General features: G+C 52.0%; 7 protein-coding genes across 7 annotated transcripts; 3 read left to right on the forward strand and 4 right to left on the reverse strand.

Moving 5' to 3' along the window:
- Window positions 1-131: 131 nt before the first annotated feature.
- On the reverse strand, window positions 132-10750 carry LOC108029134 (intraflagellar transport protein 140 homolog). Its single transcript, XM_017101257.3, has 6 exons — window positions 10519-10750; window positions 4966-5246; window positions 4225-4823; window positions 1836-4161; window positions 671-1781; window positions 132-608 (listed from the first exon to the last, which is right to left on the reverse strand). Exons 2-6 carry the CDS (start codon window positions 5110-5112, stop codon window positions 271-273), a joined length of 4521 nt encoding a protein of 1506 aa, XP_016956746.1. The 5' UTR covers window positions 5113-5246; window positions 10519-10750; the 3' UTR covers window positions 132-270.
- LOC108029231 (translocator protein) lies at window positions 5924-7062 on the forward strand. The gene is made up of 2 exons (XM_017101425.3): window positions 5924-6598; window positions 6655-7062. Exons 1-2 carry the CDS (start codon window positions 6260-6262, stop codon window positions 6871-6873), a joined length of 558 nt encoding a protein of 185 aa, XP_016956914.1. The 5' UTR covers window positions 5924-6259; the 3' UTR covers window positions 6874-7062.
- On the reverse strand, window positions 7338-10037 carry LOC108029232 (uncharacterized). The gene is made up of 2 exons (XM_044093939.2): window positions 9910-10037; window positions 7338-9842 (listed from the first exon to the last, which is right to left on the reverse strand). Exon 2 carries the CDS (start codon window positions 9826-9828, stop codon window positions 7378-7380), a length of 2451 nt encoding a protein of 816 aa, XP_043949874.1. The 5' UTR covers window positions 9829-9842; window positions 9910-10037; the 3' UTR covers window positions 7338-7377.
- Window positions 10751-11136: 386 nt separating the features above from the next.
- Window positions 11137-13429, forward strand: LOC108029199 (uncharacterized). Its single transcript, XM_017101376.3, has one exon. It carries the CDS (start codon window positions 11184-11186, stop codon window positions 13284-13286), a length of 2103 nt encoding a protein of 700 aa, XP_016956865.1. The 5' UTR covers window positions 11137-11183; the 3' UTR covers window positions 13287-13429.
- Window positions 13319-15093, reverse strand: LOC108029200 (protein Notchless). The gene is made up of 4 exons (XM_017101377.2): window positions 14052-15093; window positions 13648-13998; window positions 13456-13582; window positions 13319-13393 (listed from the first exon to the last, which is right to left on the reverse strand). Exons 1-4 carry the CDS (start codon window positions 15028-15030, stop codon window positions 13381-13383), a joined length of 1470 nt encoding a protein of 489 aa, XP_016956866.1. The 5' UTR covers window positions 15031-15093; the 3' UTR covers window positions 13319-13380.
- A 301-nt stretch (window positions 15094-15394) lies between these two features.
- On the forward strand, window positions 15395-19852 carry LOC108029156 (splicing factor 3B subunit 1). Its single transcript, XM_017101295.2, has 3 exons — window positions 15395-15510; window positions 15685-16382; window positions 16478-19852. Exons 1-3 carry the CDS (start codon window positions 15483-15485, stop codon window positions 19778-19780), a joined length of 4029 nt encoding a protein of 1342 aa, XP_016956784.1. The 5' UTR covers window positions 15395-15482; the 3' UTR covers window positions 19781-19852.
- A 312-nt stretch (window positions 19853-20164) lies between these two features.
- On the reverse strand, window positions 20165-21446 carry LOC108028956 (inositol polyphosphate multikinase). The gene has a single exon (XM_017100995.3). It carries the CDS (start codon window positions 21310-21312, stop codon window positions 20380-20382), a length of 933 nt encoding a protein of 310 aa, XP_016956484.1. The 5' UTR covers window positions 21313-21446; the 3' UTR covers window positions 20165-20379.
- Between the last annotated feature and the right edge of the window lie 562 nt (window positions 21447-22008).

Genomic DNA, 22008 nt, shown 5'->3' on the forward strand with positions numbered 1-22008 from the left:
TGAGAAAATATTCTGCGAGACTATATTCTTAAATAACCACTAGTTCTTAGTTATAAGAAGGGGACTTTTGCATTTTAAAATGCCCCTAGCCTCGGGAATGCAACCGATTATAAGGAATTATAGCTGGGGTCTTCAGGTTCTTCACTTGCAGTATTGTGTGCATATGCAGTAGCTAATATTGTACCTTTTTATGGTGTTTGTTTAACTTGTTTACGAAATACCCGCTCTGCGGAATAAACTGGGCCGTGAACTGCCCATAAACTGAGTCATCTAATGCAGCTCCTCGGTGATCTCCTCGTCATCGGCCTCGTCATCCTCGCTCGTCGTCATGGCCGATGTGCTGCTCATTCCAGTGGCGGCTGTGCCGCTTGTGGAGGCGGTCACCTGGCGACCGGAATTCCAGATGAGATCGAAATCCAAGTCGCATTCCTGAGCTATTTTGTGCACGATGGCCCGATCAAGGAGGCCCGAGGCGCTCCACGAGCTGTCCTTCACGGCCAGCTGCTTCAAAGCTTTTCCCGCCTCGGAGTAGTCCTTGGCGTACACAAGCGCTCGAACTAGCATGGACAAGATGTGGGCGTGGCGGATAGGCGGCAGCTCCGGCTTAACTAGATGGGGATCAATCGAAGGAATTAGGTTAATTATAAAACACTCTGGGGCATCAACTTACTTAGCATGCTGCGGCAGGATCCAATGACCATTTGGTGATCGCCCTCCCGCAGGGCCTGCTGGATCTCCAGGATCGCCTTGACATCCGCCACCGTGCGCTGTAGATTGTTGTAGACGTGCTGGGCGTGGCTGAGCTTCTCCAAACACTTGGAGGCCTCCTGCATGGCAGTCAGAGCCTTTCCGTAGTCCTGGAACTCCTCGATTTCGATCTGGGCGCATATCGCGTAGAAATTAGCCAGGGAATCAAAGGCCTGCCCCTTTGTGTAGAAGGTCACGATATGCTTGAGCACCTGGGCATCCGATTGCCAGTCCAATGCTTGCAGATAGTTGGCTGCCATGATGTAGACCTCTCGTTGCCTGGACATGTTGGCAAAGAAAATAATCTTGTCCGTGTTGCCCGATTTTAGAAGACTCTTCATGGCGCGGATTTTGTCCCCGGCCTGGGTGAACTTCTTGGTGGCGCTGTGGTAGTCACCCTGCTGCTGGAGCAGCTCGCCCAACTGCACCAGGATGTGGATTCGCGTGCCCTCCTCGAACTCTCCCTTTTCCGGGGTGAGCATCTCGGCCAGCTCTTCCGTTACGGGCACGCCCTTCTCCAGGCATATGCTCAAAGCTCTCTCCAGGTGCCTGGTCTTGGCCAGCAAGTGCACAGCCTTCTGAAATTGCTCGATGCTGCAGAAGAAGTCGGCACAGCGGTTGATCAACTCGGCATCGGACTCGGGAACAAGGTCAGAAGCAATGATCTCCAGGATTTCCGGCTGCTGCGACTCGAAGGCCATCTCCAGGGCCTTATGAAGCATCCCAGCTCGATGGTAGAGCTCCACGGCGTGCTTGAAGTTCCCGCACTCCTCGAAATAGGCAGCTGCTATAGCCTTGTCCCTTTGCCTAGATGAGCTGGCCACTGTCCAGAGCTCCTCCTGAAAGTCGTTCTCCTTGCAGATGCGGATCGCATTGCTGAAGGTCTGAGCACGCGTGAAGAACATAATGGCCTCCTGGAACTTTCCCACATTCTCGTAGTGCCTCGCCAGGTGATAGCAGGCAGCTCGGTCTCCCGATTGCCTGGCGATGGCATCTGCCTTGGAGATCTTGCCCAGGTAGCAGAGGATCTTCACCTGAAAAGAAGCTGGGTTAGCAGTCATGTAGTTTTTGAAGCTCTTCCAACTTACCTGCGAGAACCAATCCTCCGCCTTGTGGTAGACAGCCAAAGCAGCATCCATGTCCCCGGAGCTCTCGATATACTGGCCCCACCACTTGAGCAGCTTGGGATCGCTGGTGGTCTGGATGTAGCGCTTCATGGCCGCCGGATTCTCCAGCAGGAGTTGCGTGATATTCTGCGCCGGATTCTGCGTCTTCTCGAAGAATTCCAGGGCTCCCTTGATGTCGCCTCTTTCCCGCAGTTCCTGAGCCTTCTGGTAGTAAGTGTGCTTCAGATGAATCCGGTCCTCGGTCTCGGCCAGCTGCAGTGCCTCATCCAAGTGGCCAATGGACTGGAGAAGTTTGTTCAGCAAATCGAAGCGCTTGCATCGGCGATAGAGATCCTTCGCCTCCTCAATCATCCCCAGTTCGATGGCCAACACGGCTACCTTGGCTTCGGTTTCCAGATCATCATCTTCAATGGCTTGCCGAAGAGCTCGGACGGAGCGGGCTTGCTCCAAGTGGCCCATGCAGACTTTGGCCACATCCAGGCGATTTGTGTGCACGCACATCTTTGCCAGGTTGGTCCAGATCACTTTGGATTGAATGGAGCGAATGCTGCGGTAGGCCATATCCATGTTTCCTTCGGCCACATAGAGACTGAAGTTCAGGACTTGCTTCCTTGTAACTGGGTCGCATTGCTGCAGATCTGCGAAATCCTGAAGAGGTTGCTCCTCCATTGCATTGATCTTTAGCCGGATCACGTTGGGCACACATAAGTTCAACAACTGGGAGCCTGGGCTCATGGGTTGCGCTTCCAAAAGATTGAGACTTCCTTTCTCCGAGTAGAATAACAGTAATATCTTTGACTGAACAAAGTGCACGGGTTGAGGCGAGTTCTTCTGAGGCGCACTCTTCTGCATCATGGACTTGACCTCCATTGCCAGGAGTCGCGGTTCCTCGGCATCCCAGAAGATCCGCACCGGCAGACTAGATGAGGAGATCTCCTTCTTAGAACTGGCTTCTTGCTCCAGTAAATCATAATCAAATAGGTTGTTGCGCTCAAAGTCCCAGCAGAACAATGCCGATATGGGGGTGAAGTGGCTGTTGGCTATCACCATGGCCAAGTGGCTTCCCAAACTGTTGCACTTGACCAGGATGAACTCCCCGAAGTCGTCGAAGATGTCGTGACCAGACTTGCTCGGGAAAAGCAGCTTGGGATCATGCCGGGAAACATCGTAGGCTTTCACATAGCCATTCATGGTAAAAACCGAGAGATAGCAGCCACTCAGATCCATTCCGATGATTTTCCCCTCAATATCGCTGGCTTGTATTCGGTGGAGCACCACTCCTCCCACGGAGTAGACCATTATGTCACTGCTCGCCAGGCAAAATATGTTCTGGTTGTACAGATCCAAGGATAGACACTCGGCGGGGAAGGTCTGGAGAAGCTTCACACTCAAAGGAGTGGCCGTGGATGCCGTTGTGGGCGGGGCGGCGCCCTCCACGTTCTCCAGGATCTCGTCAAACTCGTCCGGGCTCTTCTCTAGAACCTTCTGCAGACTGTAAGATGATATGCTCCTACCATTGCTCATCACCAGACTCAGTTCGTTTAAGGCCAAGGCGGTTGCTGCGAATTCCGACTGAACAGTGGTCTCCCGACCGCTGCAGTGCGTCAACTGCACCGATTTTGCCGACCTCTGAACTGCCCAGAGTTCCCGGGTGTGAACTGCCAGAAGAGGCTGCTCCTTCAGCATGAACACGTTGGACAGACAGTTGACCAGCATGCAGGGCTTGGCCAGCTCATTGAATCCCCACTCGCAGCTACGGATGGCTCCTCGCACCGAGGATATATTCGTCAGCTGCCAGGCATCCTCAGGGGCACTCACCAGCCGGCTGCCACTCCTTTTCCAGGTGAAGAGGTTCCCTTGAGATGTTCCCGCACACAGGGTCTGACCCGTGGAGCTGTAGGCCAGGCAGGTGAAGATTTCTCCGTTCATCTGACCGTACTTTGGCGTCTTGCGGGGCACACTGCTGCTCTCGCTGCTGTCGTGGCTGAAAAACTGGTTCGACGAGGACATGGTGCCATTGCTCAAGCTGGTCAGGGATGCACCCAGCTGGTTGCCACTGGGCAGATCCATTTTCAGAAGGTAGTTGTCACTCCTTTCGATATCCCAAATGCGCACAAAGAGGTCGCCTGTGATGATGGCCAGAGAGTTTCCCGACCAGGTGATGCCTCCCTGCCGACCTCCTCCTCTTCCACTCATCTTGACGCGGTCCAACTCCGTGAGAATTCCAGTGGACTCGACCAAAAACAGAGTCACTGTCAGGTCCTCCATCAGGCAAATAACCGCATCTCTAGGATTGGATAATGTAAAGGTTATAGAACGAATTGTACCTTCAAGCCAAGCAGTACTTTACTTTTTGGGGTGCCACAACATCTGGACGATGGGCGGCAGGGAGCCGCACTTCATCACCTCCACGCACGCGCCTCCTTGGTTGATGTAGTACACCACCCCTCCCTGGGTGCAGGCGTAGAAGCAGTGGTTGTCCCTCACTCCCGAGTGGGTCATGCTTCGGGCTGCAGTCCTGGGCCTCCAGTTGGTCAGGGTGTCCAGAGCGTTCTCATCGCCGGCTACCGCTGCCTTGGCGAGATTGGCCATCTCCTCGCGCACCTCGCTCTCTACCGTCCGTCGGAAGCAGATCAGGAGCAGCACCTCCCGCAGATCGTGCGAGAACATGGTCAGGAACTGGTACTGACCATCGCAGCGCCATCCGGTTACCAGCCCCATGGCATCTGCGGTCACCATCCGTCCTCCCTGCTCGCTAAACTGCAGCAGGACGATGGCCGCCTTGTGGGGTGCGTTCACGCTTGCGAACTCCCGGTGACCGGCGAACCACACGTGGATGTCTCCGTGCTCCCAGCCGCTGGCCAGGAGTGCCTTCTCCGGATGCCAGCATAGGGCAGTTGCCTGTGAGGAGGCGTGCACCGGATAGGTTACATCGCGCTGGGGCTCACCCTGAAAAGTAGGAATCCAGATTAATTATATAAATTATCGACATAGGCATTTTTTGATGGAAAAAACTTAAATATTAAAGAGCTACATAAGTGAAAAGTTTCTAAATTACTGTTTTGGAAGGAATTTCGACCAGAAAACTCACCGTATCCGCAAAAATGGTAACGGATCCTCCTCTTTCGGGACTGAAAGAGGCCACTGCGAAGAGCGGCTCACTGGGATGCCAACTGCTAATCGTGCTAACTGCATCCGAGTCCAGGAACTCTATTTTCGTGTCGAAATACAGTGTCATCCTTTTGCGTTTTTTCTTCAATGCAGCAGGACTTTACCGACAGGAACCCAAACACAGTGAAAATGTGTTTCCTTAGCAACGGTTGCTATGGTAGCCCCAAAGTAAAGCCAACTACCGGCATTTGGAGTGTGCACCTGAGGAATACAAAAAGGGAAAGTAAGTAAAGCTGTATAGTTTAACAATAAATTTGTTTGCTGACAAATGCATTTCTATGATTTATGATGTCAAAGCTTGATAAATATACAATTGCAATCACACTTAACTTCAAGTTGTTTACAAAAAAGAAAGTACCCTGCATTTTCTGAAGAGCAAACTCGGGTATTCCCCCACAAATGCGAGTTACAGGGGGCAGTCAACAAACCAATAGGTTTTAACGTATCTCGCTTTTGAAAAGTAACGGGTTGTCCATCTGGCAATCCACAGGGCGATTCGGGCCCTTCTAAAAATTCAAAAAAATATCGAAGGTACTTCATATACTCCCAATTTACTTTATAAAATTTTAATAAATATCTATATTGGCTAACAGAAATACCTGACTGATTATCATACTATAATTAGTTGACAAGTATTTTTGCTAATCCCCTTCTACGCATGTGACTGTGACTCTCCCACCTTTTCGCACACAAACACCCTAAGTAATAGCAGTGAGTGTTGAAGTGTTGAGAGTTTCAGACAAGCCCACAAATGTTATTTGCATTTGCAAAGCGCTAACATAACAACGAAATAAAAAGTCTTAATTTTAGATTGAAGAAATTGGTCCTAGTCAATAGAACTCGAAATAATAGCTTTGCAAAAGTACTCAAATTTTTAACGACGGAATATAGATTATAACACTTGGAGAAAACTATTTTTACTTTTGCGAGTGTATGCTACAAATACTGAAAAATAACATTTTTAAATCCTACCCTACGTAATAAATTAATTGTACTTCATTTTTGGTAAATAAGACTTATAAACTATGTAGCTAAAAGTGCGCTAGAAAAAAGCCGAATGGGCGCCGCTGGAGCTCACCCACACAGACGTCCGTCGAGTACGCGCCCCGTGAACACGCAATACCAGCGCACTCGAATGAAATCACCGGCAAACAAAATAGAGAAAACAGAACGCTCGTCGAAACTGCGACTCATTTGCAGTGCGAACTCCGAAAATGGCTGATCGTCCGTGTGCTGGGAACCTGCTGCGCATCGCCGGAGCCGTGATCCTGCCCAACCTGGGTGGCATCTACAACGGGCGGCTGACCAGGCAGCACCTGCAGAGCTGGTACGCGAACCTGAAGTTCCCGTCCTTCAAGCCGCCCAACGCGGTCTTCGCCCCCATGTGGATCTCCCTGTACGCGGGCATGGGCTACGGGTCCTACCTGGTGTGGCGGGATGGCGGCGGATTCTCCGGCGAGGCGGCCAGGCTGCCCCTCATCGCCTACGGCACCCAGCTGGCCCTCAACTGGGCCTGGACGCCCATCTTCTTCGGGCAGCACAACATCAAGGGCGTGAGTACTGGTGATATCACTCGGCGGCACCCGCTCTAATCCACTTCATCCACCAGGCGCTCATTGACATAGTCGCACTTACGGCCACGGCTGGGGCCTGTGGAGTGCTGTTCTACAGGGTCAACAAGACCGCCGGGCTGCTCTTCGTGCCCTACCTGGCCTGGCTGGGATTCGCCACGGCCCTCAACTACGCCATCTGGAAGCTGAATCCCGAGGAGAAGAAGCCGCAGGAGGAGGAGAAGCCCTCTGGCAGCGGCCACGCCAAGGCCAACTAGGCCCGGAAGGCCCTAAATCCATTAGTTTTAAGTTTTTCGCACAATGTGTCACGGGATTGCAACTTATCGAACCAGGGCTGGCCAGTCGGATAAGATATCGTTATGTAGTGCCTCGAGAGAGCGGTAATTTCAAAGTGTGCTATCTCTAACTGAAGAATTCCAAATTATATGTTACCTAAAAAACCAAAATTATTTAATACTCCCTCAGATAAGTTATAGAACAAGTTGTAGGGTCATTTAAGTAAAATCTGATTGTCAAAAAAAGGGATTTTATATTGTCAATGGAAGGTTCCAATCCGAACTCTATCTTGATGATTTCAAATGTAATTATCAAGCTAACTTTTTGTAAATGATAATTTATTGAAAAAGTAAAGGGCACAAAATATCAAAAAACTGTTAGTACCTGGGACTAGAAGAGAGATTAACCAAATCGAAGAGATAGTCTGAAAATGCGAAAAAGTTCGAAATGCAAGGGAGCCGATTGAAAATGAGATGAAAGGAGTGTCAATTGGGGCCTGCAGGGGCGGCAGAGGGATTGGGATTGGGAGGGGTTCCGGCCTTGGGGGAGGCGGCTTTCGGGGAGCCACCTGCCTTTGGAGAGGGCGTGGGCTTCGGCGAGTTCGCCGCTGGCTTCTGCTGTCCTCCAGTTGGTCCCGTTTGCTTGGGAGGAGAGGCCTTGCCCGCTGGTTTTCCCTGCTGTTGAGCTGGCTGGTTGGGAGCTGCTTTCGGGGATGCAGGGGCTGGCTTTCCTGCAGCCTGGGCCGGCTTCGGAGCAACTGCTGGCTTGGCATTGGCATTGGGATTCGGCTGTTTCTGCTGGGGCTTGTTTCCCCCTGGTCCACCTGCTCCAGCTGCTCCTCCCGGTGGCTGCTTCTGCGCTTGCTGCGGCTTGTTGGCTGGTTGCTGCTGCTTTGGCTTCGGTCCTCCCGCCTCCTGCTTCTTGGCATTCTGCGCCTGGGGAGCCGCAGCCTGTTTCTGGGGCGGAGTGACTGCAGCAGGCGACGGCGGGGTCACTGCGGCGGGAGATGGCGGAGTCACAGCTGCCGCAGAAGGTGGCGCGGATGTGGGAGTCGAGGGCGGAGTGGAGGGGGCCAGAGGAGATGGCGCCTCTGCAGGAGTGGCCGAGGCCACTGGAGCTGGGGGCGTCACTGGCTTGGCGGGAGGCGGTGTCTCCTTCTTGGACGAATCAGCAGTCAGATCTTGAGCTTTGGCTGGGGCCCGAGCAACCTGTGCGTTGGAAACTTCTGGAGCGGCCGTCTTGATAGCTTCTGGAGAGGGCGCCTTGATAGGTTCTGGAGCTGGCGTTTTGGGCACTTCTGCTGGTGGTGTAACCTGCTTGGCTGGTGGAGGAGTCTTTTGTTTAGGTTTTTCTGTTACAACCGGTTTGTCCTGGGTGCTCTTAGGAGGAGAAGGTTGTTTGGCAGCACTCTTTGGAGGTGACTCCTGTTTGGGAGCACTTTTTGGAGGTGATTCCTGCTTAGGAGCGCTCTTTGGTGGTGATTCCTGCTTAGGAGCACTCTTTGGTGGCTCTGCAGCCGCAACAGGTGCAGCTGGGGGAATCGTTGGCTCCAACTTAGCTGGAGGAGGCGACTCCTTCTGCTCTTCAATTTTAGGTGTGGTTGCCACCTCGCCGGCTGGTTTATCTGGAGGAGTTGTCTGCTTGGGTGGCTCTGAGGCCACGATCTGGGCGAGAGTCTGCACAGCAGGGGGCGTAGCCGCCTTCCCAGGAGTCTCCTTCTGTGCTTGGGGCTTTTGCTCCGCTGGTTTGGCTTCAATCCTTTGCTCCGCCTGCCTTGGCTGTTCCACCTTTTGTTCAGTGGGTTTGGGTTGGGCATTCTGATCCACTTGCTGTCCAGTTGGTTTTGGCTGTTCCACCTTCGGTTCTGTGGCTTTGGGCTGCTCAACCTGCTTCGGTTTCTCCGCCGGCTTCTCAGACTGTTTAGGTGGTTCCACTTTTTTTTCAGCGGGTTTGGTTTCTATGGGCTTGGTTTGCTCCACCGGCTTGGTTTCAATCTTCTGCTCAGCGGGTTGGGGCTGCTCCTTCTTTTGTTCCGCCGCTGGCTTGGAAACAACCTGCTTCGGAGCTTCTTGCTTTTGAGCTGCCAGCTTTGGTGGTTCCTGCTTTGGTGGTTCCTGCTTTTGAGCTTCCTGCTTTAATAATTCCTGCTTTGGAGCTTCCTTCCTTGGAGTTTCCTGCTTTGGAGTCCCCGCAGCTTGTGTCTTTTCTTTGTTAGCCTGAGGAGCTGGTTGGCCCTTGTCCTGATCCTTGTTCTTATTTGGCTTTTTCTTGTTGCCCTGCTGATCGTTCTTCTTGGTGTCTTTGGCCTGACCCTTCTTGTTGTCCTGTTTCTCCTTGGGTTTTTCGTTGGGTTTGTTCTCTGCCGTCTTCTGTGGCTGCTTTTGATCCTTCTTGGACTGCTGCTGTGCCGTGTCCTTTTGTTTGTTTTCCACCGAATCCTTTGGCGCCTGTTCCGGCTGCTTTGCGGTGGCCTCCACCTTGGCCACCTCATCGAAGTCACCCACCAGCTGGGGCACGTCATCGTCCTCCTCGGCGGGAAGGGGTCCCTCGCCGGGTGCACCGCCCTTCTGGCTGTTAATGGCGTTAGCGTACATCCGCAGCTGGACGACTGTCTCCTGGCCCAGCTGGGGCAGGATGTCCGGCAGCATTTCCACCACCTTCCGGGTCTCCCCGTGACCCGTGACGGCGAAGGTGTTGGCCGACAGGGAGGCCTGCGCCTTGGGGTTGTTGAAGTGGATCACCGTGAGGTCATCCTTGATGATGTTGACCTCCTCGATGCCCGGGATCGTGCTCACCGACAGCTTCTTGAGGGAGCTCTGCAGCTTCTTGTCGTCGGTGGCCGCCGTCTGGTGCATGACCTTCTTCTTCCGCCGGGGAGTGCCCTTCCCTCCGATCCGAACCTGGGCCTGCAGGCGCTTCAGCTTCTCCACATTCATCTTGCAGTCGGGATCTGGGTGGATGGTTACTTGGTTAGTCTTCAGTATATATTACATAAAATGGCGAGCAAGGCAACGCACTTTCTGGCCAGCTATAGAGACACGATGTGCAACTCCACGGGCGAAATCACGAATGCAGCGGACAGGCCCACGATCCGCCAGTAGAATCCAACGAATCCACCGCAGCGGCAGCGCTGCTTATATTAATATCGTGCGGCCTGGCTTTTTTTTGGTTTTGCGAATTTTTGTGTGTTTTCGCAGGCAAATCGGGGAGAAAAGGAAAAATGTCGCCCCAGTGCTTAAAAATAGCTCCGCATTTCCCACACCAGCCGATGGCCGATGCTCTTGGTCTGCTGAAGCGAGCAGTTTAGTTGTGCGGATTCTCGGCATGAGGCGATGCCCAAGCGGCTGTTGAACCGCAGACGCCTCTCGGGATGGGATGCGAATGGGTCTGCTGGTGGGGCACGGCCGAAGGATGGGTTGGGATGCGATGGGATGGGTGGAATGGGTCCCGAAAATAGACCGCGAACTTTTCTCACTGTCTAGCATGGTGGGTTGCTCTTGATAAGAGAGAATTACAATATGGACTGCAAATGATAGTATTCACTACCTTTCTATTTACACACTTATGTATATTCCATTTCTTATTAATGCGTTTTAAATTTAAACTATTACCTTACGCTCACTTACCTATTTTTCAATTTTAGATAAGCCCAAAACATACTTATATCAAATTGATTGATTGTCGTCGAAAACAAACTTCTCATATACCGATTTTTGTGTTGTTGAAGAAGCCATAACTCAGTTTTATATTCTAATTTGTTCACGTTGAGTCATTACTTTCTGAAAATTGTACAACCAAAGCAAAATTGTTAAATATACAAGGTTAAAAACGGGTTAAATGTTTAAAAAATATAAATATGGCAGAATCATTCGATTGAAGCTATGTTCTCGTATTAAAGTAATTCTGATCATGTGAACGTATCAAACAATTGCTCAAAAATTAATTTTGCATTGCTTTACCTTAAACAAATAAGATCAAATTCAAAATTGTGGCGGTTACGCCAAAGACGATAGCTGTCTATCGGCAAGCAGTGCTCTTATCGACAAGCAGTGTCTTGGCTTCCTGTTTTAGCTAGAAACCAGCTATTAAATAATTCATTTTTTGGATTTAAGTAAATTAAAATTTAAGATTAGTTTGAAATAAATCTAAATGTTTATAGTTACTCATATTATTAAGAAAAAGTGAAAACGAAAAAATAAAAATAACCCACGTTCGGTACCCCTGAAAACCTTCGCAACACCTGTAGATCAGCAGGCGTGCGTTTGATTTGTTTTGATTTGACTTGGTTCCGATGTTGCTCCGGAGATGTGTCCTGTTTCCGTTTCCCGCCGTGCGACTGGTGCGTCGGCGTTTGCACCGCCAGCATGACCACATCGTGCTGCACCCGGAGGTGCGGCGGGCACTGCAGCTCCAGAAGCCGGTGGTGGCCCTGGAGTCCACGATCATCACGCACGGGATGCCGATGCCGGAGAACGTCCTGACGGCGCTGGCGGTGGAGGAGCAGGTGCGGCAGAATGGAGCCATTCCCGCTACCATTGGCATTCTGGACGGGCGGATCAAGGTCGGGCTAACGCGCGAGGAGCTAACCACGCTGGCCAAGAAGCCTCGGGAGCAGGTTATCAAGTGCTCCCGGAGAGACCTGCCCTTCGTGGTGTCCAGAAGACAGAGCGGAGGCACCACTGTGGCCGCCACAATGATCATTGCCCATCGGGTGGGCATCCGGGTGTTCGCCACTGGAGGGATCGGCGGCGTCCATCGCGATGGCCACGAGACCCTGGATGTTTCCGCCGATCTCACCGAGCTGGGACGCACTCCGGTGGCCGTGGTGTGCAGCGGCGTCAAATCCATCCTGGACATTCCTCGCACGCTCGAGTACCTGGAGACGCAGGGCGTGTGTGTGGCCAGTTTCGACAGTCCTGGTGGCGTCTTTCCTGATTTCTACACAAGGGACAGTGGCTGCACGGTGCCCTACAACCTCAACAGTGCCCAGGAGGCGGCGGAGCTGTTGCGATCATGGCGAGAACTGAAAATGGAGTCGGGTCTGCTGATTGGTGTCCCTATTCCAGAGGAGTTTGCTGCGGACAAATCCAAAATTGAGGAGGCCATCCAGGAAGCAACTGTCCAAGCCAAAGAGCAGGGGATCTCTGGCAAGGAGGTGACTCCGTTCCTGCTCGCCGCCATAGCCAAGATCACCGAAGGAAAGAGTCTCAAGTCCAACATAGCCCTCATCAAAAACAATGCAAAAGTGGCTGCCCAGATTGCCGCTTCTCTTTGCGAAGTGTCTACAAAAATGGATAATCCAAGCCAGAAACCCATCGACAGGAAACCTCTGGTTGTGGGAGCCTCCATTCTCGATCTCTCCTTTACAGTAGACGACCAGAACCGCGACATGAAGCTGGATGGAGCCACTTACTCCGCCGTGGCTAAGCAGGCAGCAGGAGGAGTGGGTCGGAACATCGCCGAGGGCATTTACAAGCTGTACGGGGATGTAAACCTGATATCCGCCGTGGGCAACGACCAGATGGGACAAACACTCCTCCAGCTGATGCCAAGGGCACTGCAGCGGGGCCTGATCCTGGCAGACAGCCATAACACCTCCTTGTGCTCCCTGATCTTCGATAAATTTGGGGATTGCAAGCTGATCCTGGGAAACATGGAAATCCACCAGAGCATCACACCCGAAACGCTCCAGGCGCACCATCAACTCTTCCGGGAAGCTCCGCTCATAATCATGGACAGCAATATCTCCGAGCAGGCGATGGCCAGCATCCTGCAGCAGGCGCAAAAGTACAAGATTCCCGTCTTTTTCGAGCCCACGGATATGTTCATAGCCGGCAAACCGTTTAAGCTGCTGCCGGAGCTGACCAAGAACATTCGCCTGATCAAACCGAATCTGCAGGAGCTGAAGACGATTACGGAGGCCATCACTGGCGAGCCGGTCAAATGGAACCCCGATACCAAGCTGCCTCAGGCGGAACTCCTGCATCAGGCCAAGTCCATGATCAAAAAAATAGACAGCCACTTCAACTGCATCATTGCCACGCTAAGTGACCACGGGGTGCTCCTCAGCTTTCGACGGGATGCGGACAACGACTCCAGGCTGCTCTTGGACGTAAGCAAATCCTCACCGCCCCACTGTACCCGCTTTTATGCCGCTCCAATGGTTCACAACATTGTCAATGTCTCGGGAGCGGGCGACAGCTTCTGCGCGGGGTTCATCACCGCCCTGCTGCGAGGCTGCCCCCTGGACGAGTGCGTAGCCGGGGGATTTGTGGCCGCTGAAAAGGCCCTGCAATCCGAGTCGGCTGTGCCCACTACATACTACTCAAATCAGGAATCCTTCGAGAGTCGCTACAAGCAAACTGCCAAGATCATCCAACAGCAAAGCATTTAGATGGTACCTTGGTGACCGAAAAGAACGAGGCATTTACTCAGGACCTTACCTTTATTCCTAAGTTTTTCTTAAAGTGTACAAGATAAAGATTTGTCTAGTAAGCCCATCTGAAAGATACAAATAAACCAATTAATGTTGTTAAACGAGCAGCTCCTTTGGTACAACTTACAGCTTTATGACTTTGTCCTTCCCGCCAGAGGCAACTCGAGAGCCATCGGGCGCCCAGTCCACACCAAACACTTCATCCGCATGCCCGGGCAGCTCTTGTGCCAGCTTCTTGGTCTGGACACTCCAAACTAAATGAAATAAATGAGGAGAATACGGGTTAATGCATGTCAGAAAAATAAATCGCTGTGCCTACCCTTCAGTGTTGAATCCTTGCTCCCGGATACAATCAAGCGGGAGTCCGCCGACCAGGCCAGCGTGTAAACCGCCTGCACATGACCACGGAAGGTGGCCATGTACTGACCATCACTGGCGCGCCACAGACGCACCGACTTGTCGAAGGAAGCTGAAGCAATCAACTTTACGTCCGGCGAATATTTCACATCGTTGACCACGTTCTGGTGGCCTGTCATGCGTTCCACGCACTTGTTCTGGTTGTTGCGCCACAGGTAGAGGGTGTTGTCGTCCGAACAGGAAACAAGGGACTCGACCTCGTCCGGGCAGACGGCCTGGTAGCGCTTCAGGGCGGACTCCTGCAACTCCTCAGCTGTAAACAAATCAGTTTAGTAACGCCACAGGCTCTTATTTACGAATTCTTACTGCTCAGGTTGAGTTGACTCTTGGAGCGATCCTTGACCGGATGGAATGGACCTGTGCGCAGCACGTAGTCCGTGCTCAGCGCAATGTTGTTCACCCAGTGAGCGTGGCCAGAGAATGTGCGACACAAGATGCCATCGGCTGATCGCCACATCTTCACTGTGCGATCCTTGGAGGAGGTGTAAATAAGCCCCGAACCTCCCCACCTCACGGCTGTAACTGCATTCGTGTGACCGGCAATGTTCATCAGGCACTGGCCCAGTTTCACGTCCCAGATCCGGCAATCCCCGTCACCACTGGCGGAGGCAAGTTTTCTGCATTCCGGATCGCGGTGATACGGCTCCCACGCGAGGCAATTGATGTGTTTTTTGTGCCCGCTCAGAGGACGGCCCTTCTGCTGCCCCGTCTCCGGGTCCCAAATGATTATGGAGCCAGCTTTGCAGCCACTGGCCAAGCGTTTGCCATCCGGAGCCCAGGCTACGCACAGAACCCACTGCTTGTGCCCTGTGCAGGTGAAGTGTGGCGTCTCTGTGTTGAGGTCCCACAGGCGCACTGTGGTGTCGCCACTTCCGCTGGCCAGATGAGCCCCGTCCGGGCTGAAGTTCAGCGACACAACGGCCTCCGCGTGTCCCGGCATGGAGCTCGTGCATCTGGTCACAGGACGCACTTTGAAAACTGCCTGCGGCTGGTACACAATGTCGATCACGTTCTCCGTATCCACCGACGCCAGGTCCAGGGTGTCCTCCAGGCTCTTCTTGATCTCATCCTCGCCCACGAAGAACAGATACGGAGTGGCCTCCTCGTTCTTAAGCAGAGCGTTGCAAATCAGACCCAGTTGCTGGGTGGTAATGCCCGCCGGCAGGTCGATGGGCGGGCCAGCCTCCTCGCCTGTGTCCGAAATGAGGCGCGCCTGTATCGTGTGGGGCGTGGCCTGGGGCTCGGAGTCCGTCTCCACCTGCATTTTCTGTTTTTTGGCCAACATTTCCGCGGCAGCCTCGAGAAGTGGTCAAAACAAAAATAAACACGTGCCGCGACTTTCCGTAAGTGATGGGCGATACACAAGTTATCGATTAATTTGCCTTGTATGTCGTGACACGAAATATGCCCATGGGGAACTATTATTCAAAAATGCTATTGTTGAAGTCCAAAATAAAACAAAATCGAATCTCTAAAATATATTTTAGCATATTTACCTTTCTAATTCGTATTATGTAAGAGGCTAATATTCTATTACATTAAATATCAGAAGATAAATTAGGGAACTTAATTTTTGCTGAAAAATGTACATGCAATTTAGCTATTTTTGTATTCGCCATATTAATCTAGCTATTTCGATGTCAGCTACTTAAGTTTTCACTGTCATTCTATCGGAAAAAGTCCGTCTCTGAAATCAAAAGATTTTTCATGTACGCGTCTTGATAGAATTTTATAAAAATGGAAAATATTCCGCGAACACATGAAGGTAAGTGAAATAAACGCATGCAATAGCAAACCACGGTCACAGTTCATACCGGAGAAGTTAAGCTTTCCACCGGGAGTAACTGCAGACTCGGATTCTCATCAACCGGTTTAGTTTCTCCTGGCTGGTGGTCTCGCATGAAAATCAATTATTTTCACTTAATTGCCTTTTTTTCAGACATTGAGGCACAGATCAGCGTGATCCAGGAGAAGAAGACGGAGTTGGCCAAGACCACGGCCGCGGCGGCTGGCGTGGGATTGCTGGACAGCGGGGGCTTCTTCGACAGCGACCTGTACGACGATGATGCGGCCAAGGGAAAGGGGCGCTATGAGGGGTACAACACCTCCATTGCGGCCAACGATGCCGAGGAGGTGGACGAGGACGAAGACGACGGCTTTCCGGTGCCCCAGAAGCGAACCACCTACACGGCGCCCACATCCGTGCTGAAGGACGTGACCCAGGGAAAGGAGGATGTGGATCCCATGGCGGATCGCAGGCGTCCCACGATTGCGGATCGTGAGGATGAGTACCGTCAAAAGCGGCGTCGCATCATCATCTCTCCAGAGCGAGCGGATCCCTTCGCTGAGGGCGGCAAGACCCCGGATGTGGGTTCCCGCACCTACACTGACATCATGCGGGAGCAGATGCTAAAGGGCGAGGAGACTGAGCTGCGGCGTAGGATCCAGGAGAAGACCAAGGAGGGCACTCTGGTGAAGACCGCCTCCTCCTCGTCGTCGTCGGCTTCGAATGGAGAACTGGCTGCACCCAAGGACGGTGGCAGGAAGCGAGGCAGATGGGATCAGACTGTCAGCGACAGCTTTATCCCGGCCAAGGCGGCCACGCCCAGTAGCGCCGCTACGCCCACTTGGGAAGATGTGAGTATTGGAGACGAGACGCTGTGAGGATATTTATACAATTTTATACATTTGAAGTAGATACCGAGCATTAATATTTTCTTTACCTTTCACAGAAAACTCCCGGTGACCATCGTTGGGATGAGACTCCCGGGCACAAGGGCAGTGAGACTCCAGGAGCCACGCCGGGACTGGGCACCCGCATCTGGGACGCCACACCGGCTCACGCCATGACCCCGGGCCACGAAACGCCTGGGCACGAAAAGTCTGCTAGGAGGAATCGCTGGGATGAAACCCCGAAGACAGAACGCGAGACTCCCGGACACAGCGGATGGGCCGAGACCCCCAAGCCAGATCGCACAGGCAGCGGGGCCGGCGTGGAGAGCATCTCTATCGAGTCCACTCCTGGCGCCTCCAAACGGCGCTCTCGTTGGGATGAAACTCCCTCGAATGCCACGCCCGCTATTACGCCCACAAACGCAAATGCCATGACCCCGAGCATGACTCCCAGCATGACGCCACATGCGACTCCGGGACATGCTACTCCTATGCTGACGCCAGGAGGCAGCACGCCCATTGGAGTTAAGGCAATGGCCATGGCCACGCCCTCTGCAGGAGCTCTGGCCGCCATGACGCCCGAGCAGCTGCAGGCATATCGCTGGGAAAAGGAGATCGACGAGAGAAACAGGCCTTACACAGACGAAGAATTGGACCAGATCTTCCCGCCTGGTTACAAAATTTTACCGCCGCCAGCTGGATACATTCCGCTCCGCACTCCCGGGAGGAAGCTTATGGCCACACCCACGCCAATCGCTGGCACTCCAGCCGGCTTCTTCATCCAAGTAGAGGATAAGAATGCCAAGTTCATGGACAACCAACCAAAGGGGCAGAATCTCCCGTTTATGAAACCTGAGGATGCGCAATACTTCGACAAACTCCTGGTGGACGTCAATGAAGATGCTTTGTCGCCCGAGGAACTCAAGGAGCGCAAGATTATGAAGCTGCTGCTGACCATCAAGAATGGCTCGCCGCCCATGAGGAAGTCGGCCTTGAGGCAGATAACGGATAAGGCGAGGGAGTTCGGAGCAGGTCCCTTGTTCAATCAGATTCTCCCGTTGCTTATGTCGCCCACCTTGGAGGATCAGGAGCGCCATTTGCTGGTGAAGGTTATTGATCGCGTTCTGTACAAACTGGACGATTTAGTGCGGCCCTATGTCCACAAGATTTTGGTGGTCATAGAACCTCTGTTGATCGATGAAGATCACTATGCCCGCATAGAAGGCAGAGAAATCATATCCAATTTGGCTAAGGCTGCTGGCTTGGCTACCATGATCTCAACCATGAGACCGGATATTGACAACATCGACGAGTACGTGAGAAACACCACAGCTCGAGCCTTTGCTGTAGTGGCTTCAGCTCTGGGCATCCCCTCTCTATTGCCCTTCTTAAAAGCCGTGTGCAAGTCGAAGAAATCCTGGCAGGCGCGTCATACTGGTATCAAGATTGTCCAGCAGATTGCCATTCTCATGGGATGCGCTATATTGCCGCATCTTAAAGCTCTGGTCGAGATTATCGAGCACGGATTGGTGGATGAGCAGCAAAAGGTGCGCACGATTACAGCCTTGGCCATTGCTGCTCTGGCGGAGGCAGCCACTCCGTACGGCATTGAGTCCTTCGATTCCGTGCTGAAGCCCCTTTGGAAGGGTATTCGAACCCATCGAGGCAAGGGTCTGGCCGCCTTCTTGAAGGCCATTGGTTATCTGATTCCCCTGATGGACGCCGAGTACGCCAACTACTATACCCGTGAAGTGATGTTGATCCTCATCCGTGAATTCCAGTCTCCGGACGAGGAAATGAAAAAGATCGTCTTGAAGGTGGTGAAACAGTGTTGCGCCACCGACGGTGTGGAGCCGCAGTACATCAAAGAGGAGATCCTGCCACACTTCTTCAAGTTCTTTTGGAATCACCGCATGGCGCTGGACAGACGAAACTACCGCCAGCTGGTGGACACCACCGTGGAGATTGCCAACAAGGTGGGCGCCTCTGAGATCATCAATCGTGTGGTTGATGACCTGAAGGACGAGAACGAGCAATACAGGAAAATGGTTATGGAAACGGTGGAGAAGATCATGGGCAATCTGGGAGCAGCGGACATCGATTCACGCCTGGAGGAGCAGCTTATTGACGGCATTCTGTACGCCTTCCAGGAACAGACCACCGAGGACGTGGTGATGTTGAATGGCTTTGGCACCATTGTAAATCAGCTGGGCAAGCGTGTGAAGCCCTATTTGCCACAGATTTGCGGTACGATTCTGTGGCGATTGAACAACAAATCCGCGAAAGTGCGTCAACAAGCGGCGGATCTGATCTCCAGAATAGCGGTAGTGATGAAAACCTGCCAGGAGGAGAAGCTTATGGGACATTTGGGTGTTGTGCTGTACGAATACCTGGGCGAGGAGTACCCTGAAGTATTGGGCAGCATCCTGGGCGCCCTGAAGGCCATTGTGAATGTGATTGGCATGACCAAGATGACGCCTCCCATCAAGGACTTGCTTCCCCGGCTCACTCCCATCCTAAAGAATCGTCACGAGAAGGTGCAAGAGAACTGCATTGATTTGGTGGGACGAATTGCAGATCGAGGCCCCGAATATGTGTCTGCTCGCGAGTGGATGCGTATCTGCTTTGAGCTCCTGGAGTTGCTAAAGGCCCACAAGAAGGCTATCAGAAGAGCCACGGTCAACACATTTGGTTACATCGCCAAGGCAATTGGTCCCCACGACGTGTTGGCTACTCTGCTAAACAATCTAAAAGTCCAGGAGCGACAGAACCGCGTGTGCACCACTGTGGCCATTGCCATTGTGGCCGAATCCTGTCGACCTTTCACCGTGCTCCCTGCTTTGATGAACGAGTACCGAGTACCCGAGCTTAACGTCCAGAACGGTGTTCTGAAGTCCCTATCCTTCCTCTTCGAATACATCGGGGAAATGGGCAAGGATTACATATACGCCGTCTGCCCGCTCTTGGAAGATGCCCTTATGGACCGAGATCTGGTCCACAGACAAACCGCCTGCTCCGCGATCAAGCACATGTCATTAGGAGTCTATGGCTTCGGCTGCGAGGATGCTTTGACGCATCTGCTCAATTACGTGTGGCCCAATATCTTTGAGACCTCCCCCCATCTTGTGCAGGCCTTCATGGACTCCGTCGATGGCTTGAGGGTATCTCTGGGACCCATCAAGATCCTGCAATACACCCTACAAGGACTCTTTCATCCCGCTCGCAAAGTAAGGGACGTCTACTGGAAGATCTACAACTCGCTGTACATCGGGGGTCAGGACGCACTGATTGCCGGCTATCCGCGGATCACCAACGACCCGAAGAACCAATACGAGCGCTACGAACTGGACTACACGCTCTAAGTTTAAATAGCTAATCGGCTAGCAGTAGGATTCTCTAAGATTCAATTTATAAATCCAAACAATACCAAACAAGTGTTTTTCTTTGGAATGAATTCTTGTGAATATTTTTTGGAAAGATAGCAACCAATATGGTCCTCAATCATTACAAGAAATGTTTACAGGTTTGTCTTTAATCGCAAGCGATTTATCTTTAGAAAGATTAGATAGATGTTTATTTACCGATCGTATTTAAGCGTGTGCTTAAGATAAAGCAGGCGAATCATCCATGCAGCCATTTCTTACATCGGTAGAGCAAGCTGCTTAGTCATTTCATTGGAAAGAGGCGCCAACTAATAAGTAACACACATAGTCCCCAGCCATATTGCGTATTAACATTCCCATTCATAAGTTCGATTTGAGGTTTATAATTTATAATACAAACAATTTGTAAAAAACCGGGTTTTATTCTACGTTTAGAGTAGCTCCCCAATCCTCAACAGGTGGGCGTCTACTGTGGACTAATCTTTTGGCTTAGGCGATAATACAAAAGTGTCTCATTGTATTGAGACTGGAACATCTTCATCTAGTACGTCTTTAAGTGCTCTTGGTCCCTTTGATCATCATCGGTGGAGTATTGACTGGACGACTTCTATCAGGCTCTGCAGGCCGAACATGTAGTTCTCGTCTGGCAGGCCCTGCTCCGCTGGATACACGTGGGCAAAGTCGATCATTCTGACCCGCACCCAGGCGGCGGGGTCGTCTTCGTTGAGCCGGTGGCCATTGAGCAGGGACTGGCTTGTCGGTGGGTTCCCCAATCTCGAGTAGTCGTAGCAGATGAGCAAAGAGCTGGCATAGAAATGCAGCAGGCGCTGCCGGTGGAACCAGGCGAGGATCTCCTGCAGCTGGCGGAGCACTTCGTTCAGTAGCACCTCGGTGCCCGCTCTCCTGCTCTTGGAATCACTTGTGATGGCATTGAAAAACAAGGCCATAGTCTGCTTGAAGCCCTCCACACTCAGGCCCTTCCCGTAGTCCTTGCCATGTCGCAGGATGGTGGTCTCCTTGGGATGCTCCTCGTTGGGCAGGTACACCTGGAATCCCGGCAGGCAGAGGCCCAGCTTCTGCTTGCACAGCACGTACTTGGCCTCCTCCAGCTTCCGCTTGTTGGGCGAGGACGCTGGGTCCCAGGTTCGTTTACCCATCTTCACGTCCATGACGCACGGCTGGCGCATCCCACGCGTAAGGTCTTCCAGGCGGAGAAACATGCGCTCGCGCCGGTTCACAACCAGTTTCAGGGGGCCGTAAAACCGGGGGACGTGACCGCGGAGCAGGGCAAGGTCATTATCACCTGAAGCAGCTGCCGCTGCGAGTGACTCATAGAAGCGCAGCTCCCGTTCGCCGCACTCCGGCTTCCCGAGGGGCTTCAGGACGCACCCGGCCTTGGAGTCCTGCAGGAGGCCCACTGCCTCCGCGTTGCTCTCCTCGAACGTGTGGCCGGCGACCTGAGTCCTCAGCTGCCGGAAGCCCTCGGGCAGCTCCTGCTCACTCTGGGCCATGGCGGCGGAGTAGTCGGTGTCCGGATGTCGTCTCGTCCGGGAGCAGCACCACTGAAGGCGGCCACCAGAATGATAACAAATGCAAAGCCCGCAAACTCCGCGCAGAAAATGTTGCGCGCACTTGGAAGCGGGGCAGAAATATCGATGGGCACTGGGCGCCTATCGGAATCGAGAGGCGGTGCGGATGGTATGTACATAAATAAACAACGCGTTTATTATTTCAGTTTTTAAGTGTATTTACATGTTTTTTAATATGTATTTATTTAAATGGAGGAGTGGGAAGGAAGGTACGGCGGATTTTTACCATGGAGAATTCATAGGCCGTCAGTATTTATTTTGAATTATTCTTGTTGAATAGGGTAATTTTTTATGTCGATTTTCTAGAAGACTTTTTAAAATTTAAATTATTTAGTTTTCTTGTTACCTTTTTTTAAAGCTTGAAACAATTATTTTTAAACATCATTAAAAAAAGGTTCATTGCCCTTTAAATCTGGCTCTGCGTTTGGCGGGAACACATTCTGGATATTTTTAGCTATTAAATTAAATTTTTGTTTGAAAATTAAATTGCTTACACCTAATTTTAACTTAAGGGCACTGAAAGATAGTCTTTTCAAAGGGGTTTTTAAAAAATATATTGTTTTGTATTGCCTTATTTTAATTTTTATTGAGTTGGAGCATAGTAAGCGCCACAGGTGG

This window comes from Drosophila biarmipes, chromosome 2L (genome assembly GCF_025231255.1).
Source record: "Drosophila biarmipes strain raj3 chromosome 2L, RU_DBia_V1.1, whole genome shotgun sequence".
Classification (NCBI taxonomy): Eukaryota; Metazoa; Arthropoda; class Insecta; order Diptera; family Drosophilidae; genus Drosophila; species Drosophila biarmipes.

Coding starts and splice junctions, on each gene's coding strand:
- LOC108029134 (XM_017101257.3), bottom strand. CDS start 5,112: ATGACACTGTATTTCGACACGAAAATAGAGTTCCTGGACTCGGATGCA. Junction 4,824..4,965: donor TTACCATTTTTGCGGATACG/GTGAGTTTTCTG, acceptor CCTACTTTTCAG/GGTGAGCCCCAGCGCGATGT. Junction 1,782..1,835: donor CGGAGGATTGGTTCTCGCAG/GTAAGTTGGAAG, acceptor GCTTCTTTTCAG/GTGAAGATCCTCTGCTACCT.
- LOC108029231 (XM_017101425.3), top strand. CDS start 6,260: ATGGCTGATCGTCCGTGTGCTGGGAACCTGCTGCGCATCGCCGGAGCC. Junction 6,599..6,654: donor GGCAGCACAACATCAAGGGC/GTGAGTACTGGT, acceptor TTCATCCACCAG/GCGCTCATTGACATAGTCGC.
- LOC108029232 (XM_044093939.2), bottom strand. CDS start 9,828: ATGAATGTGGAGAAGCTGAAGCGCCTGCAGGCCCAGGTTCGGATCGGA.
- LOC108029199 (XM_017101376.3), top strand. CDS start 11,184: ATGTTGCTCCGGAGATGTGTCCTGTTTCCGTTTCCCGCCGTGCGACTG.
- LOC108029200 (XM_017101377.2), bottom strand. CDS start 15,030: ATGTTGGCCAAAAAACAGAAAATGCAGGTGGAGACGGACTCCGAGCCC. Junction 13,999..14,051: donor GAGTCAACTCAACCTGAGCA/GTAAGAATTCGT, acceptor ATTTGTTTACAG/CTGAGGAGTTGCAGGAGTCC. Junction 13,583..13,647: donor CAAGGATTCAACACTGAAGG/GTAGGCACAGCG, acceptor TATTTCATTTAG/TTTGGAGTGTCCAGACCAAG.
- LOC108029156 (XM_017101295.2), top strand. CDS start 15,483: ATGGAAAATATTCCGCGAACACATGAAG. Junction 15,511..15,684: donor TATTCCGCGAACACATGAAG/GTAAGTGAAATA, acceptor CCTTTTTTTCAG/ACATTGAGGCACAGATCAGC. Junction 16,383..16,477: donor CTACGCCCACTTGGGAAGAT/GTGAGTATTGGA, acceptor TACCTTTCACAG/AAAACTCCCGGTGACCATCG.
- LOC108028956 (XM_017100995.3), bottom strand. CDS start 21,312: ATGGCCCAGAGTGAGCAGGAGCTGCCCGAGGGCTTCCGGCAGCTGAGG.